At 47.8% G+C, this 14,328-nt stretch overlaps 1 protein-coding gene across 1 annotated transcript in view; it reads left to right on the top strand.

Moving 5' to 3' along the window:
* SPG11 (SPG11 vesicle trafficking associated, spatacsin) overlaps positions 1-14,328 on the top strand; it is a 45,130-nt gene that overhangs the window by 3,069 nt on the left and 27,733 nt on the right. The window contains exons 4-17 of the mRNA XM_060260356.1: positions 1,051-1,246; positions 2,613-2,750; positions 3,888-4,336; positions 4,529-4,674; positions 5,188-5,320; positions 5,660-5,815; positions 6,581-6,759; positions 7,363-7,539; positions 8,744-8,815; positions 9,137-9,261; positions 11,286-11,458; positions 12,082-12,280; positions 12,411-12,614; positions 14,189-14,295. Coding sequence (XP_060116339.1) covers positions 1,051-1,246; positions 2,613-2,750; positions 3,888-4,336; positions 4,529-4,674; positions 5,188-5,320; positions 5,660-5,815; positions 6,581-6,759; positions 7,363-7,539; positions 8,744-8,815; positions 9,137-9,261; positions 11,286-11,458; positions 12,082-12,280; positions 12,411-12,614; positions 14,189-14,295 — 2,454 coding nt within the window. The remainder of the gene's footprint in view (positions 1-1,050; positions 1,247-2,612; positions 2,751-3,887; positions 4,337-4,528; positions 4,675-5,187; positions 5,321-5,659; positions 5,816-6,580; positions 6,760-7,362; positions 7,540-8,743; positions 8,816-9,136; positions 9,262-11,285; positions 11,459-12,081; positions 12,281-12,410; positions 12,615-14,188; positions 14,296-14,328) is intronic.

Raw genomic sequence — 14,328 nt, 5'->3', positions numbered from 1 at the left:
CTGATTCAGTAAATTAGGGAGATCGTGAGAAGGAGGACAGGAAGGGTTACATCAGGCCTTAGTTCTCATGACCCTTTCTTACACACCTAGGGAAATGCTGATTACGACTTTAAGATCACAAAGCAATTTTTCTCCAGGCCAGTTTTGCAAGGGATCCTGGAGGTTTTTTTTACCATCTTCTGGGCATGGGTAACTGTGGGTGTGGGGAGAGGTATTTGTGAATTTCCTGCTTTGTGCAGGGGGTTGGACTAGATGACCCTGTAGGTCCCTTCCAACTCTGATTCTGTAATAATAAATCAGTTAAAACAATTAACTGAAGTCTATCAAGAAGAGTTGCCCAAGGAAACTAACCTGGTAGGTAAGAGGATAAAACGTGTGGACCGTGAAGTACCTGGATTGAATCTCTTTGGCACAGCCTTGCTGGGTGGTCTTGGGGACAAGGTGATCTGTCCGTCCCAGGGCCTGCCCCCTCTGTAATATGTGGGTAATAATCCACCTGCCTTACCTGTAGCACCTGAAGCCTCAGTGAGCTCTGTCTCACAAAAGCTCATGCTGGAATAAACGCTGTTAGTTTTTAAGGTGCCACCGGACTTTTGCCAGTAGTCTTGGTACGGCTCTCCGTCTGTCACAAGGGTTGTTCTGAAGCTTTACAGTAATATGTGTGAGAAAGCTGCAGGAATTATAGTATTAAGAGAAACAAAAACAGCAAGCAGCTGATGAAACTATTGCATAAAGTCAACTCTCCATAACTGCAAATAGAAAAAGTGCAATTGAAAGGGGAAGGTGTGAACCGACCTGACCAGGAAGAAGAATTTGAAACTGCAGAGAGTGGCTCTGCCCAGCAGAAGCAGATTTTTTCTAATGGTGGCCCAATGTCATTTGCTGTCACAGAGCATGGCACAAGCACTACAGTCTGGAATGCTGCACTCCGCTCTCTCAGACAGGAAACTGTGTCTTCTTTCCCTGTACTCCTGGGATGGCAAGGCTTCCTTTGCATGTTGTGCTTCTTACAGGGTTGGGCCAGGGATTTTCTTTGACATTCGTGCACAGATGTCTTTGATGCAGTAGATGGAACGTATCTGGCCTATGTTGATGTTGCTCTCTATCAAGCAGAGGGGGCAGAAGAGAAGAACCCAGCTGTCCTGTCGCCCCTGACCTCACTGACGGTCTCCCATGATCTCAGTGTTGCTGTTATCACCAACTCCTCAGGCTGTGCTGCGGCGGTTGACCTTGATTTATATTTCAGGTAGGCTTGTAGATTTTCAGGTTTAATTGCTTGATGGTGTTCCTCGAGGAAGAGCCCCGTGGTGCAGAGTGGAAAATCTGCAATACTGCAGTTGGAGCCCTCTGCTCACGACCTCAGTTCGATCCCAGCGGAAGCCAGGATCAGGTAGCTGTTTCGAGGTTGACTCCGCCTTCCATCCTTCTGAGGTCAGTAAAATAAGTCCCCAGCTTGCTGGGGGGAAAGTGTAGATGACTGGGGAAGGCAATGGCAAACCACCCCGTAAAGAGTCTGCTGTGAAAACGTTGTGAGAGCAACGTCACCCCAGAGTCGGAAACGACTGGTGCTTGCACAGGGGACCTTTCCTTTACCTTTTTACCTTTAGCAGAGATATAAAGCTTTTATATCCTTGCATCCTTCTGAGGTGAGTAAAATGAGTCCCCTGCTTGCTGGGGGAAAAGTGTAGATGACTGGGGAAGGCAATGGCAAACCACCCCGTAAAAAGTCTGCCGTGAAAACACTGTGAAAGCAACGTCACCCCAGAGTCAGAAACGACTGGTGCTTGCACAGGGGACTGCCTTTACCTTTTAGTGTTCCTTGAAGCAATGTCCTCTTGGCTTTGCATCATGAAGATGGGATCACAAGAGCTTTCGAGGCAGTTTCCTTGTGTGAAACCCAATCAATCACCCCAGTATTCGTTGGTCGGTTTGCTTGCAGAAGACATTGCTGCCACATTATTCAGCTGATTTATCCATATTTTGGTGCCTTCCAAGTTGGATTATCATTGCTCTGTCCCAAAGAGTTTCCCTAATCTTTGTATTTCGTACTGGTTATTAACAGTATCTGTATATTCTGTAAGGTTAATTTGGGGCACCAATTAGTCTGGCAGAGATGTCCCTCTTGAGCATCTGGAAATCTGGTTTTATTTGTCATTTTTGATGTCCAGGCAGTCTCATATAGATTATGGTCATGACCAGTGTTCCCTCTAAGCTGAGTTCATGTGAGCTAGCTCACAGTTTTTTATCCTGTGGCTCACACATTTTTGTCTTAGCTCAGCCTGCTCAGGAAGGATGGCCCCTGAGCGCACTAATTCATGCAGGAGTTCCCAACTTCAATGCCAGCAGCTCACAAAGTAGGGTTTTTGTTCACAGATGCCATAGCTTAGAGGGAACATTGGTCATGAGACCCATCTGGAGATGAAAAGACAGCAGCAGTAAGTGGGAGAGGCACTTGAGGGGTGAAATTTTGGGTTTGTTTTTGGACTGGTGCTATGGAAAGAGCTGTGTGTAATTGTATCCCATACTATGTTTAGGGGTGGGGGGGATGGTAATTCGTACAATATTGGGAGGCCGCTGAGTGATAACTAATGGGGACGTCTCTTTTCCAACAGAGAATATCCTGGGCATTTACTCTGTAAGAGAAATGTTGACAGCCTCCCTGTAGAACAGCTGAAGGAGATGGATGAGGATGATCTCAGGAGCTCTGATTACAGTATGACACTTCTTAACCAGGCATTTCGGACAGACAGGTAGGCCAACTCACCTGTTGCTATGTCTCTTAAAATGCAGGAGATGAGCCAGATTATTCACATATGAGTTCCCTTTTATTGTTCTGGCATGAGCTGCTTCTTCTGCTATTAAAATAATTCAAGAGGGCAAAACAGCAAGAGTGTAAGCTGAGAGCCCTGGCCTTCTTTCCGAGCCAAGGCACCAAATATGTGAACGCTGATTTCATTACTCCCAGAAGTGGTCTCAGCTACAGTAGACAGACCATATGTAGAACAGAGGCCCCAAACCTTGCTGAGCCGGTGGGCACCTTTAGAATTTTGGCACAGCAGGATGGATCCAGCCACAAAATCAGGGATTTATTTTTTTTTTAGCAGGAACGCACAGGAATGCAGTTCCGACTGGCTTGGTGTCAGGGGATGTGGTCTAATATGCAAATGAGTTCCTGCTGGGCTTTTTGTACAAAAAAGCCCTGCATGAAACAATGGTGCCATCAGGGGTATGTAGCCTAATATGCAAATGAGTTCCAGCTTTGCAGAGCCAGCTGCAAAGCAGTTGCTAGAGCTTACTTTCAGTCACACAGTGAAGATCCTTGTGTTGTGGTGACAGCTGCTGCTAAAGCAGTGTTTCTGCACAGCCAATCAATTCTCCAATGGCCAATCAGAAGCCTTGGTGGGCCAAAGCCCCACCTGGCCCTGCCCACTTTCTAAAAACACTTGGCAGCTCCAGGAAAGGTGTGGATGGCTGGGTGCCGTGGGGCTCATGGGGGCCCTCGTTGTAGGTAATGATCTATATCTTTGTTGTGATAACCCTGTTTAGCTTCTCTTAGACCAGGGCTGGCCAAACTTGCTTAAGGTAAGAACCGCAAAGAATAAACATCAGATGTTTGAGAGCCACAAGTCATGAACACCAGGTGTTTGAGAACAGAAGGGAGGAAGGAAGGAAGAAGAGATGGAAAGAAAGCAGCTTTAACTGCATTCTCCAAGCTGCCAGTTGTCTTGGCTTGGAGAAGTGATTTAAAGAGAGAAATGCCTTTTCCAAGCCAGCAGACGGGGTGATGCTTCCAATATGTGTGAAAGAGCCACTGTTTGGCTACCCTGTCTTGGACACTTTTGGCATCATCAATTAAAATGGTGGCAAATTTTTTCTCCTTTCCCTAGGTCCTGGAAGGCACACTTAACTTCATTATATGAAAAAACCAAAAGAGTTTATTTTCCGAATTTGGTAGCTGATGTTTACTTGCCTTGGTATCGACACCATCTGCATCTCGAGCACCGTGACTGTAAGGTCCATGAAACTGCCGAGACCTCCCTTATTCAGGATGTCGCTTACGTCTTTTCAAACACAAGGAGGAGAGATCACAAAACCGCAAAGGAGCGCGACAGGTGGTGGAAGAGCCTGCATCCAGGAGAGCCGGAAGGCTGCGTGAAAATGGAATGCAAGTCTGTGACAGGTTTCAGTGCATTGTTCACCCTCTCAGGCGAGGGCGAAGGACTGACTCTGGTTCTGTGGGACTTGGAGACTCAAGATCTTGTGCTTTCTTATGTGGGCAGGAATTCCTTCTTTGTGGAAAGCGGCCAAGAGGAGCACTTAAGTCTTATTCTTTCAGGTGAGAATCAGTGACAGCAACCAAGAGGCAGTCTGGGAGCTGACTTTCAAGGCAGAAAGAAGTCTTCGTTCTTAAGTGCTAGGAAGTAATTAGAGGAGGTTGTGCTGCCTTTCATAACCGTAAAGCACCACATGTGTTGATGGTACATAATATATATGACTCATCTCTCCTTTTTTAAACTTGAACCTTTAGAGCCTGGCCTCTCCTTGGTTCTGTTTGGCTTAACTCAAGAAGAATTCTTAAACAGGCTGATAATCCATGGAAGCGCCGGCACGGTGGATTCTCTTTGCCGCCTCAACGGATGGGGAAGATGTTCCATTCCCATACATGCCTTAGAGGTAAAGACAACATACCTGGCCTGAGAGACAGACATACTTGGCCAAGCCCTCTTTCAGTTTAGCACCCACCAGCAAACCATTTTGGGCAGCCAGCATTCCAGTATTACAATAAACCGGCATGAGCTTCAGTGAATCTGAGAATGTGGTGCTTTACTCATGGAAGCTTATGCTGGAACAGGTTTTAGCAAAGAGCCAGAGTCCAGCAGCGCCTTGAAGACTAACAAAAATTTGTGGCAGGGTAAGAGGTTTCAGGAATCACTGTGCAATTCTTCAGATATCAGGCGATTCCCAAAAGCTCCTTCCCTGCCACAAATTTTGTTAGTTCTTGAAATTCTTGAAGGTGCCCTGGCCTGGGCTCCTATTTTATTTTGCTTCATGTAAACCCATCTGGAATTATTACAGGAAACCGAGTGGTGGCTTCTGAGCTACAGCTCTCATGACATCTGAATGCAGCCAGTAGTAATAAGCCTCAGCAAAGCTGAACTTCTTCACAGCCTCTTCCCTTTTGTTTAGGCTGGCTTGGAGAACCGTCAGCTGGACACTGTGGATTTTTTCCTAAAGAACAAGGAGAATCTTTTCAGTCTCACTTCAGCTTGCTCCTTGCAAGACCAGACTTCGAGCACCACATCAGATTTTTACTTGAAGAGTAAGTAAAACAGCTTGAAGGTACAAACAGGCATTGCTCTTTGTGCAAAGTTTTGCAGGTATAGCGAGCCCGAGAGCAACAGGGCTCATCTGCTTTGAATTAATGCTGCCCTGGCTGCATCTAGGGGAATGGGGGCTGCAGGGGGGCTGAGAAGACCCTGCGGATGAGTCAGCTTGGGAGAGGTCCCTTGGGGTAGCATCGTACTCCATCTTTTCAAAATGCCTCACAGGGTAAACGGCATGCAGTCAGTTGCCCCAGTGAAAATGGAAGCAAACTTCATTCCTGTTATGAAAATATATTTTGGCCCTCTGAGGTGATCTTCTGTGTTTTCTCTTACAGGCGTTGAAGAACTGAGGCCGGCCTTGGACCTGCTTTGTTTGGCAATCCAAGAAAACGACTCGGAAGCGCAGAGCAAACACTTCTCTGAGCAGCTGCTGAGCCTCACGCTGAATTTCCTTAACAAACAGCTCTGTGAGATTTTTGTCCACACGGAAGGTGAGGCTGAGCACATGCAGTTCACAGTACCGGTGCTAACTCCTTGTGCCTGCATTTCAGCTGAACTGACTCCCCGATCCTTGGAGGGCCAGCTGCTGCGGTGTGGTTCCTGTGCTTGTGAAGGATGTTAGCAGGGCTTTTTCGTAGCAGGAACTCCTTTGCATATTAGGCCACACGCCCCTGATGTAGCCAGTCCTCCAAGAGCTTACAGAGCTGTTAGTACAGGACCTGCTGTAAGCTCCAGGAGGATTGGCAATTCAAAGGGGTATGACCTGATATGCAAAGGAGTTCCTGCTACAAAAAACCCCCTGAATGTTAGCAGTTCCATGGTCTCATTGTCTACTCATGTCGGTACTTTTCCACCAAAGAGGTCTGAGAGACAGAGCTTTATTTCCCTATTTAAGCTGCACGGTAATCTTGAAAGAGAGGAGAGGCTGCGAGAGAGAGGGACTTGCTGAAAGGCTCAGTCAAATAAGGATTTGAATCTTGGTCTTTTCAGTACAGCTTCGGCCCTGCATCCCAACACCGGGTCTCCGGGTGGACCAGCAGAATGAGGGTGCCACCAAATGGGTTAACTCAGATAGGATTGTTGTTAGTGGTGACTCTGCCCCGTCCTGCCTTGGCATGCGTGAAAGAATGCGCACACACCGTCCTCTGCCTATGTGAAAAGCAGCACAAGGGGGATGACTGATTTGTTGTCGATGTGTTGATTCGACTTGTTGATTTGATGATTGCCTGATGGAGCGTCTTTCTGATACTTCACAGAACTGGATGAAAATCTGAATGGATGTGTGAATATTTTAACCAGCTACATCACTAAACTTCGGGCATTTATGCTAAAGTTCCCACATAAGCAGTCCAGCATCCCAAGCACGCCCTGGGATCTCGAAGAAGATGTGCCCGGAGTGCAGCAACGCCAAGCGTGGGAGCAGTGCAGCACAGAGGTAGATGAACCCAGCCTCTCTGAAGGCTTTCTAGACTTGTTACATTATAAGTACAAAACAAACCAGCTAGGGCCGTGTTTAGTTCGTATTTAGCAGCTAGAAACTCCATGAATCAGGGTGGGGACTGAAGAAAATGATATTGGATTTATATCCTGCCCTTCACTCTGAATCTCAGAGGCCTTACAGTCTCCTTTACCTCTCCCCCCCCACCCCAGCAGACACCCTGTGAAGTAGGTGGCCTTGGGTCAGCAATGGCTATCGCAGGAGTTGTCCTTGAAAGGGCAGCTGCTGTGAGAGAGCTCTCACAGCAGCTGCCCTTTCAAGGACAACTCCTGCGATAGCTATTGCTGACCCAAGGCCACTCCTACAGCCGTAAGTGGAGGGGTGGGGAATCAAACCTGGTTCTCCCAGATAAGAGTCTGCGCACTTCACCACTACACCAAACGTGAGGTGAACAGTACATTTTGCTTTTCTCAGTACTGGATTGTTTTAACTAGTTCAACTGCCTCTTCCAAGAAGGAGCACTTGATTTTTTAGGAATCTCCAAAAGCAGTTACTGTGCTGCAAACATACTTTGGGTGTTGTTGTTTTTTACCCTTTCAGGAAATTGTTGCCAATGCTGTTTTAAACAACAAGCTGCCAGAAGCACAGACCTTTTTCCGGATGACTGGCGATCCTGCTCAGAAGCTAGAGGAGCTGACTCAGATAGGGCTGGACCTGGCCTACGGAAGCCTTCGGCAGGGCAACATCCAAGAAGCCTCCAGGCTCTTAACAAACATGGTGAGCTGCGGGCCCCAAACGCCAGTCAAGTGAAAAATTAACTTGCAGAAACCCCCATGTGGTACTGTTGTGGCTTCAAACGCTAAATCAATACCGTCACCGGGAAAGTCTACATCAGAAAACCAACAGAATGGGTCTTCTGACAAATAACTTCATTTACTCAGTTCTCTCCATGTTTTGCTTAAGGGAAAATTAGTTTAAGATTCAGCCTAGCAAACGTTAAGCCCAGTGTCCTAAAATAACTTTGAATAATTCAGTGCTTTGTAAAATGCTGTCCAGGCCTAAGTTCCTTTGAAAATGTGGCCAATATTGAAGAAGAAGAAGATTGCAGGTTTATACCCCGCCCTTCTCTCTGAATCAGAGACTCAGAGCGCCTTACAATCTCCTTTATCTTCTCCCCCCACAACAGACACCCTGTGAGGTGAGTGGGGCTGAGAGGGCTCTCATTGAAGCTGCCCTTTCAAGGACCCAAGGCCATTCCAGCAGCTGCAAGTGTAGGAGTGGGGGATCAAACCCGGTTCTCCCAGATAAGAGAGCTCTGGCTGACCCAAGGCCATTCCAGCAGCTGCAAGTGTAGGAGTGGGGGATCAAACCCCGTTCTCCCAGATAAGAGAGCTCCGGCTGCCCCAAGGCCATTCCAGCAGCTGCAAGTGTAGGAGTGGGGAATCAAACCCGGTTCTCCCAGATAAGAGAGCTCTGGCTGACCCAAGGCCATTCCAGCAGCTGCAAGTGTAGGAGTGGGGAATCAAACCCGGTTCTCCCAGATAAGAGAGCTCTGGCTGACCCAAGACCATTCCAGCAGCTGCAAGTGGAGGAGTGGGGAATCAAACCCGGTTCTCCCAGATAAGAGAGCTCTGGCTGACCCAAGGCCATTCCAGCAGCTGCAAGTGTAGGAGTGGGGGATCAAACCCAGTTCTCCCAGATAAGAGTCCACGCACTTCACCACTACACCAAACTGGCTCTCTTGATATAGAACTGATATTCATTTTAATTTCTACCCTCTCCTTTCTCTAAAGAGGTCAGGACAGTGTGTGTAGTCACCCCTCCTCTGGTTTCATTTTCACACTGAGGGTGGGTTAGATTGCGTGCATGTGACTAGCCCAAGGTCACCCATTACACATCCATGGCAGAGTTGGGGTTTGAACTCGGGGCTCCAAGATCCTAGACTGACACTGTGACTCCCACACTGGCTCTTTTTGGATAGGGATTCGATGTAATGAAGCAGCTGCACAAAATATGTTTCTACACCAGTGAGCAGCCTGTCCGTGACTTCTTGGTAAGTGAAGAAAAGCTTCTTTTCGGTGGCGTTTTGTGTGTGCTAATTGCACTCTCCCATCTTGGTTTAATCGTTGCTCCACCCAGATCCCAAGTTTGACTGAATGTTCCCTTTCCCCTGGCACCAGTGGCAGAAATCTCTAAGTGGAGGTTTCTGCCACATCATCATGGTCTGCACTGCATACGTAGTGTGTCTCCCCCCCCCACACACACAGTCCGTCCTTTGCTCTTAACCCTGGTCATATTTGTGGTTGGGTCCCCTGTCTCTTTCCACCAGCTGCAGAGTTCAGCTTGAAAGGCTAATCCATGTTTGACTCTTCAGGTGAAAGTATTGCAAGAGGAAAATCACTTTTCTGAGGCTGAAAAGGAAACAATCGACTTTGTATACCAGGTGGAGAATGCTTACTCGAGAGTTGGCAGGAAGAATGCTGAGAACACCCAGTCCAGGTAAGAAATCTTCAGCTGCGTTTTCTTGGGCAAAACAAGGATGAGGGATGTGGCGGCACAATAATCCACAGCAGGGGTCTCTGGCCTTCCTGAACCTGTGGGCATCTTTCAGATTCTCATTCGGGGGGGTAGATGCAACCCAAAAATGGCAGAGTCAGTCACAAAATGTCAGGGAGGGAGGGGATGCCTGACCCACATAGAGTCACTCTTCAACACTGAAGGCAGAAGATCTGTTTAAGAGGATGTCTTTTAATCTGCACAGCCAATCGGAAGCCTCACCTTGCCCTGTCCACTTTCTAAAAACAGGCACCCTGGGCATCGTGTTGTGGGGGTGGGGGGGGGACCCTGGTGCAAGAGTTGAAATCCCAGCCTGTGCTAGTGAAGCAGAGGCAAGCCCTTGTCCTGTCCAGCTGGGAGCTTTCGTTCATTGGCTGTGGTGCGCCTTAACCAATTAGAGCCAATTTGGTGTAGTGGTTAAGTGTGCAGACTCTTATCTGTGAGAACCGGGTTTGATTTCCCACTGCTTCACTTACAACTGCTGGAATGGCCTTGGGTCAGCCATAGCTATTGCAGGAGTTGTCCTTGAAAGGGCAGCTTCTGTCAGAGCTCTCTCAGCCCCACCTACCTCACAGGGTGTCTGTTGTGGGGGAAAAGATATAGGAGATTGTAAGCCACTCTGAGTCTCTGATTCAGAGAGAAGGGCGGGGTATAAATCTGCAGTCTTCTTCTTAGCGCTTGGTGGGAATTTTCACACTGGCTGCTGCCCCTTGTTCCTGCTACAGACTTAAATTAATCAGCTGTGGGTGACACGCCATATATTGCCACAGGGTACTTTGAAAAGATTGTGTTAGAAACGGGCCAGTGGATTTGATCTTGATTCATTTGGAAAGACCATATAAATGTCATGGGAAGTGTTAATAGAAATTGGAATTAGACATTTTAACGGTTTGGGGCTTAAAGACTCTCCTCTGAAGCCTCAGAGGTCTGCCCAGGGACCGCAGGAGACATTAAGAGCCGGGACCTTTGACCAGAAGATGCAGGCAGGTCCCCAGAGGTTCATCCGTCTCCGAGAAATGGGCAACTTTATGTCCTTTGCTGAGTGGACAAGTGCTGCAGTAAAAATCCTTTTGTTTCAGTATTTTCAGCTGAGGAATGGAATTCAGGAGAACAAAGGTGTTCAGATCCTTGAATGGAACTGAAAAGACCTTGATTGGTCAAGGGCAGTTTTGAAGGGCTAGCTAACCAAGATGGATCAGTGCCTTCAAAAGAATTGTAAAATAAGACAGGACAGCAAAAACAGGCAGGAAGCTGACTTAGGACAGACTGTCCCAGGAGAAACATGGGCAGGTGCATTCTAGGAGGTGGCAAAACTATTGTTTAATACAGGGATTAGGGAAAACTGTTTGATAATGTTTTGTCAGTGGCATTTGACACTGTTAAGATTAGCTAAAATCTCAGGTGAGTCAGTCGGGCTGGAGGTGTGGTAAGGAGAAGGGGGCTCTCTCTCACTTACAGTGGCCCTGAACATTGGTGCAAACATTTTGGAGCACAGTTTGTGGAGAAACAGAGATTACTTTGACCTCTGTTTCTGACTTAACACCCCAGATTTATATTTTGGGTGGAATCCTTTCTAGAATGGGGAACCGATTGATTATTGCATCCAGAGTGACAGTTTGTCTTGTTGACTTCTGTGAGTGACATGCATCGTTTGCATGTGTTGTACAAAAGATCTTGATTCGTAGTCTCTTTGAAGTAAAATACAAGGGGAAGATTTTTATATATTTACATTATTGATGGTCTGCCTTTCTCACTTGGTCTTAAGGTGGAGGATACAGAGTGCTATTTGTACAGTTGACAGGATAGGACATTCAATATACTGCACGGTAGGATAAGAGTTGTAGAATCCTCTAGAAGTCGAAAAACAGAATTGAAGCAAAGCATAAAGTGTTAAAATGATGGGTGAGCCTCCCTGCCTTCCCCCCAAAGAAACAGCCATCATGAAGATGTTTTGTCCTCACTTTCAGGCGATGGGAGAAGGAAAAGGACCCGTCCGCCCACACGGCTGCTTGGGAAGCACTCATGAATAGTGATAAGGACCGAGTTCATAACAAAGAGCACCGAGTGATGTTAAGCTGGGCTCAGGCATGGGATCACGTCACGCGAGAGATCGTTCTCCTCCCCACCCGATTGCCCGAAGGCAAGCGATCCACCACGTCTCAAGTGGTTTTGTGGTTCTTCGAGAAGTGGGCTTTGGGCACTGTGAGGCTCGGGGAAATGGGCAATGGGGTTTCATACTGGAGGGGCAACCTTGGATCTTTGCATATATTTTATAAAGAAATAGCAATTAGGTTTGATTTTTTTTGAGCAGTAGAAGAGCCCTGCAGGATCAATGAGGGTCCATCTAGTCCAGCATTCTGTCTCACACAGCAGCCAGCCAGTTCCTCTGAAGGTTCAACAACATGGCAGAGAGGCTGAGGCCTTCATTTGAACATCAGAAGAGCCCTGCTGGGTCAGACCAGTGAGGGTCCATCTAGTCCAGCATCCTGTCTCCCACAGCAGCCAGCCAGTTCCTCTGAAGGTTCAACAGCAGGGCAGAGAGGCCGAGGCCTTCCCTTGATGCTGCCTCCTGGCTCAGGGTTTCAGAGGTTGACCGCTTCTGAACATGGAAGTGAATTCTGAATTCAGTTCTGAGTTATTATTCATTCTTATTCCCCCCCGGTAGCTTTTATTCCCCATTGATAACATCTTGACCCCATAGATGTGCATTGCTGTGACGGTCCCTGCCGTGGTGACCTGTTGTGATATTTTCTTTCAACTCAGAATTCAAGTCCTGCAATCCAGAGGTTCTTTGGGCGCACTTGTCATCCTGGCATGACTGGGGCAACATCAGTTTGTGGACTGCAGACTGCCAGTCCCCCGGTGGCTGCACAAACTGGCCAGTGCTGCCCACAGAGGCTCTTGACAGAAGTACCCTTTGCAGCGGTTACATGAGGAATGAAATATTGGACCACCTGGCTAGGTACGCGCCTTCTCCTCTCAGCCAACCATCCAGCTGCTACCAGGGTTTCCCATTGTAGTTTGTAATGCCACTGAAACGCACAGACAGCTGCAAACGCTACATACAACTGTGGCTGTCTTTTTCTTGACAGAAATGGGATTTTTGCACCAGCAGAACTAGAAGATTTCGAGTGCCTTCTTCAAAGACTGACTCATGCTGGAGGAGTGATGCAGAATCCACAGCCCATCCCAGAATTCTCGTCTCCGGCGGGCTTAGATTTCCACGCCTGCTTTGTCCTTTACTGTTTAGACCACGGGCTGAACCACCTTCTCTACACTTATTTAGACTATTATCGGTAGGAATCTGTAGCAAAAATTAAATCTCTGTAGCAAGTATTGATCTCCTCAGATCTTAGAAGCTCCACAGGGTTTGGCCTGGTCAGTGGACCTATGGACATATGAAGCTGCCTTATACTGAGTCAGAGCTTCGGTCCATCAAAGTCAGTATTGTCTTCTCAGACTGGCAGCGGCTCTCCAGGGTCTCAAGCGGAGGTTTTTCACACCTATTTGCCTGGACCCTTTTTTGGAGATGCCGGGGATTGAACCTGGGACCTTCTGCTTCCCAAGCAGATGCTCTACCACTGAGCCACCGTCCCTCCCCTATATGAAGCTGCCTTATACCGAATCAGACCCTCGGTCCATCAAAGTCAGTATTGTCTTCTCAGACTGGCAGCGGCTCTCCAGGGTCTCAAGCTGAAGTTTTTCACGCCTACTTGCCTGGACCCTTTTTAGTTGGAGATGCCGGGGATTGAACCTGGGACCTTCTGCTTCCCAAGCAGATGCTCTACCACTGAGCCACCGTCCCTCCCCAGGGAAGTCCAGCGTCCCTACACAGAGGCAGGCCATGACAGAAACCACCTCTGCTTATCTTTGCCCTGACTTGGATGGCCCAGTGAAGTCTCAGAAGTGGAGCAGAGTTGGCCCAGCTAGTCCTTGGAAGAGAGACCGCCAGCAAAGCCCGGGGTTGCTATACAGAGGCAGACAATAGCAAAACACCCGTTTCCTGCCATGGAAATCCTGCAGAGTCTTCATAAGTCGGCTGCAACTTGGGAGCAAAAAAAAGAAGACAAGTAGTTGAGGAAAAAAAATAGGAACAGTGAAGTGTGATGTGTGAAGAATGGCTCTTAACCAGCGTTGCCTCTAAGCTGAGTTAGTGTGAGCTAAGCTCACAGTTTTTTAGCCTCTGGCTCACACCTTTTTTGTCTTAGCTCAGGAAAGATGGCCCCAGAGCAAACTAATTGATGCAGCAGCCAAATCACTTGCTCACAACTTTAATACCAGAAGCTCACAAATTAGAATTTTTGCTCACAAGACTCCACAACTTAGAGGGAGCATTGCTCTTAATGCACATGTATTTTGCTGGATTCCAGTTCTGCAATTTACATAGCTGGACCCTCAGATCTCCTAGGAGAAATGGTTGGAATTTGGGTGACTCTTTTAAAAACAGTCGCCATATTCCTGCCCTTCGTGTGTGTTTTCTGTAGTCTAAGAATGGCTTCCTTCATCCTTTCTCCTTGATCTTGCCTGTAAAAGCAGCAGAACCACCACACCCTGTTGCCCCCAGCCTCTGTCCTGCCTTTGGGGGGAGGGTTTTGTTTGGGCCTGCGGCTGATGCCTGATATAATGGCCAGCCCCAAGGGAGAACAGTTAAGAGTGCTGGCATCATAGAGACAGGGAGAACTTCTGATTGTTGCCCCCCCCCACACACACACTGTTTTCCACACTCCAGAACAGAGGCAAGTGTCTTCCTTATCCAACAGCTGATTCCTGGTCCTAAGTCTGGCCCCATCTTTTTATTTTTTGGGAGGGTGGGGGTGGGGGAAGCATATCGTTGCATGAAGCTGAGCTTGTGCCTTTGGTTTCTTTCAAGCTTATCGCCTTCAAACTGCCCCATTTTGGGCGATCAGGCGCTACACGAAGCTCATCCTTGGTTTGAATTCCTCGTGAGGTGTCGAGACATCGCCAGCAATCCCGGAGGTAGGCACTGCTGCTCCTGCACCTCTTTCAAGC

This window comes from Heteronotia binoei, chromosome 19 (genome assembly GCF_032191835.1).
Source record: "Heteronotia binoei isolate CCM8104 ecotype False Entrance Well chromosome 19, APGP_CSIRO_Hbin_v1, whole genome shotgun sequence".
Taxonomy (NCBI): Eukaryota; Metazoa; Chordata; class Lepidosauria; order Squamata; family Gekkonidae; genus Heteronotia; species Heteronotia binoei.
The sequence above is the reverse complement of the archived record's forward strand: the minus strand, read 5'-3'. Positions and strand labels throughout refer to the sequence as shown.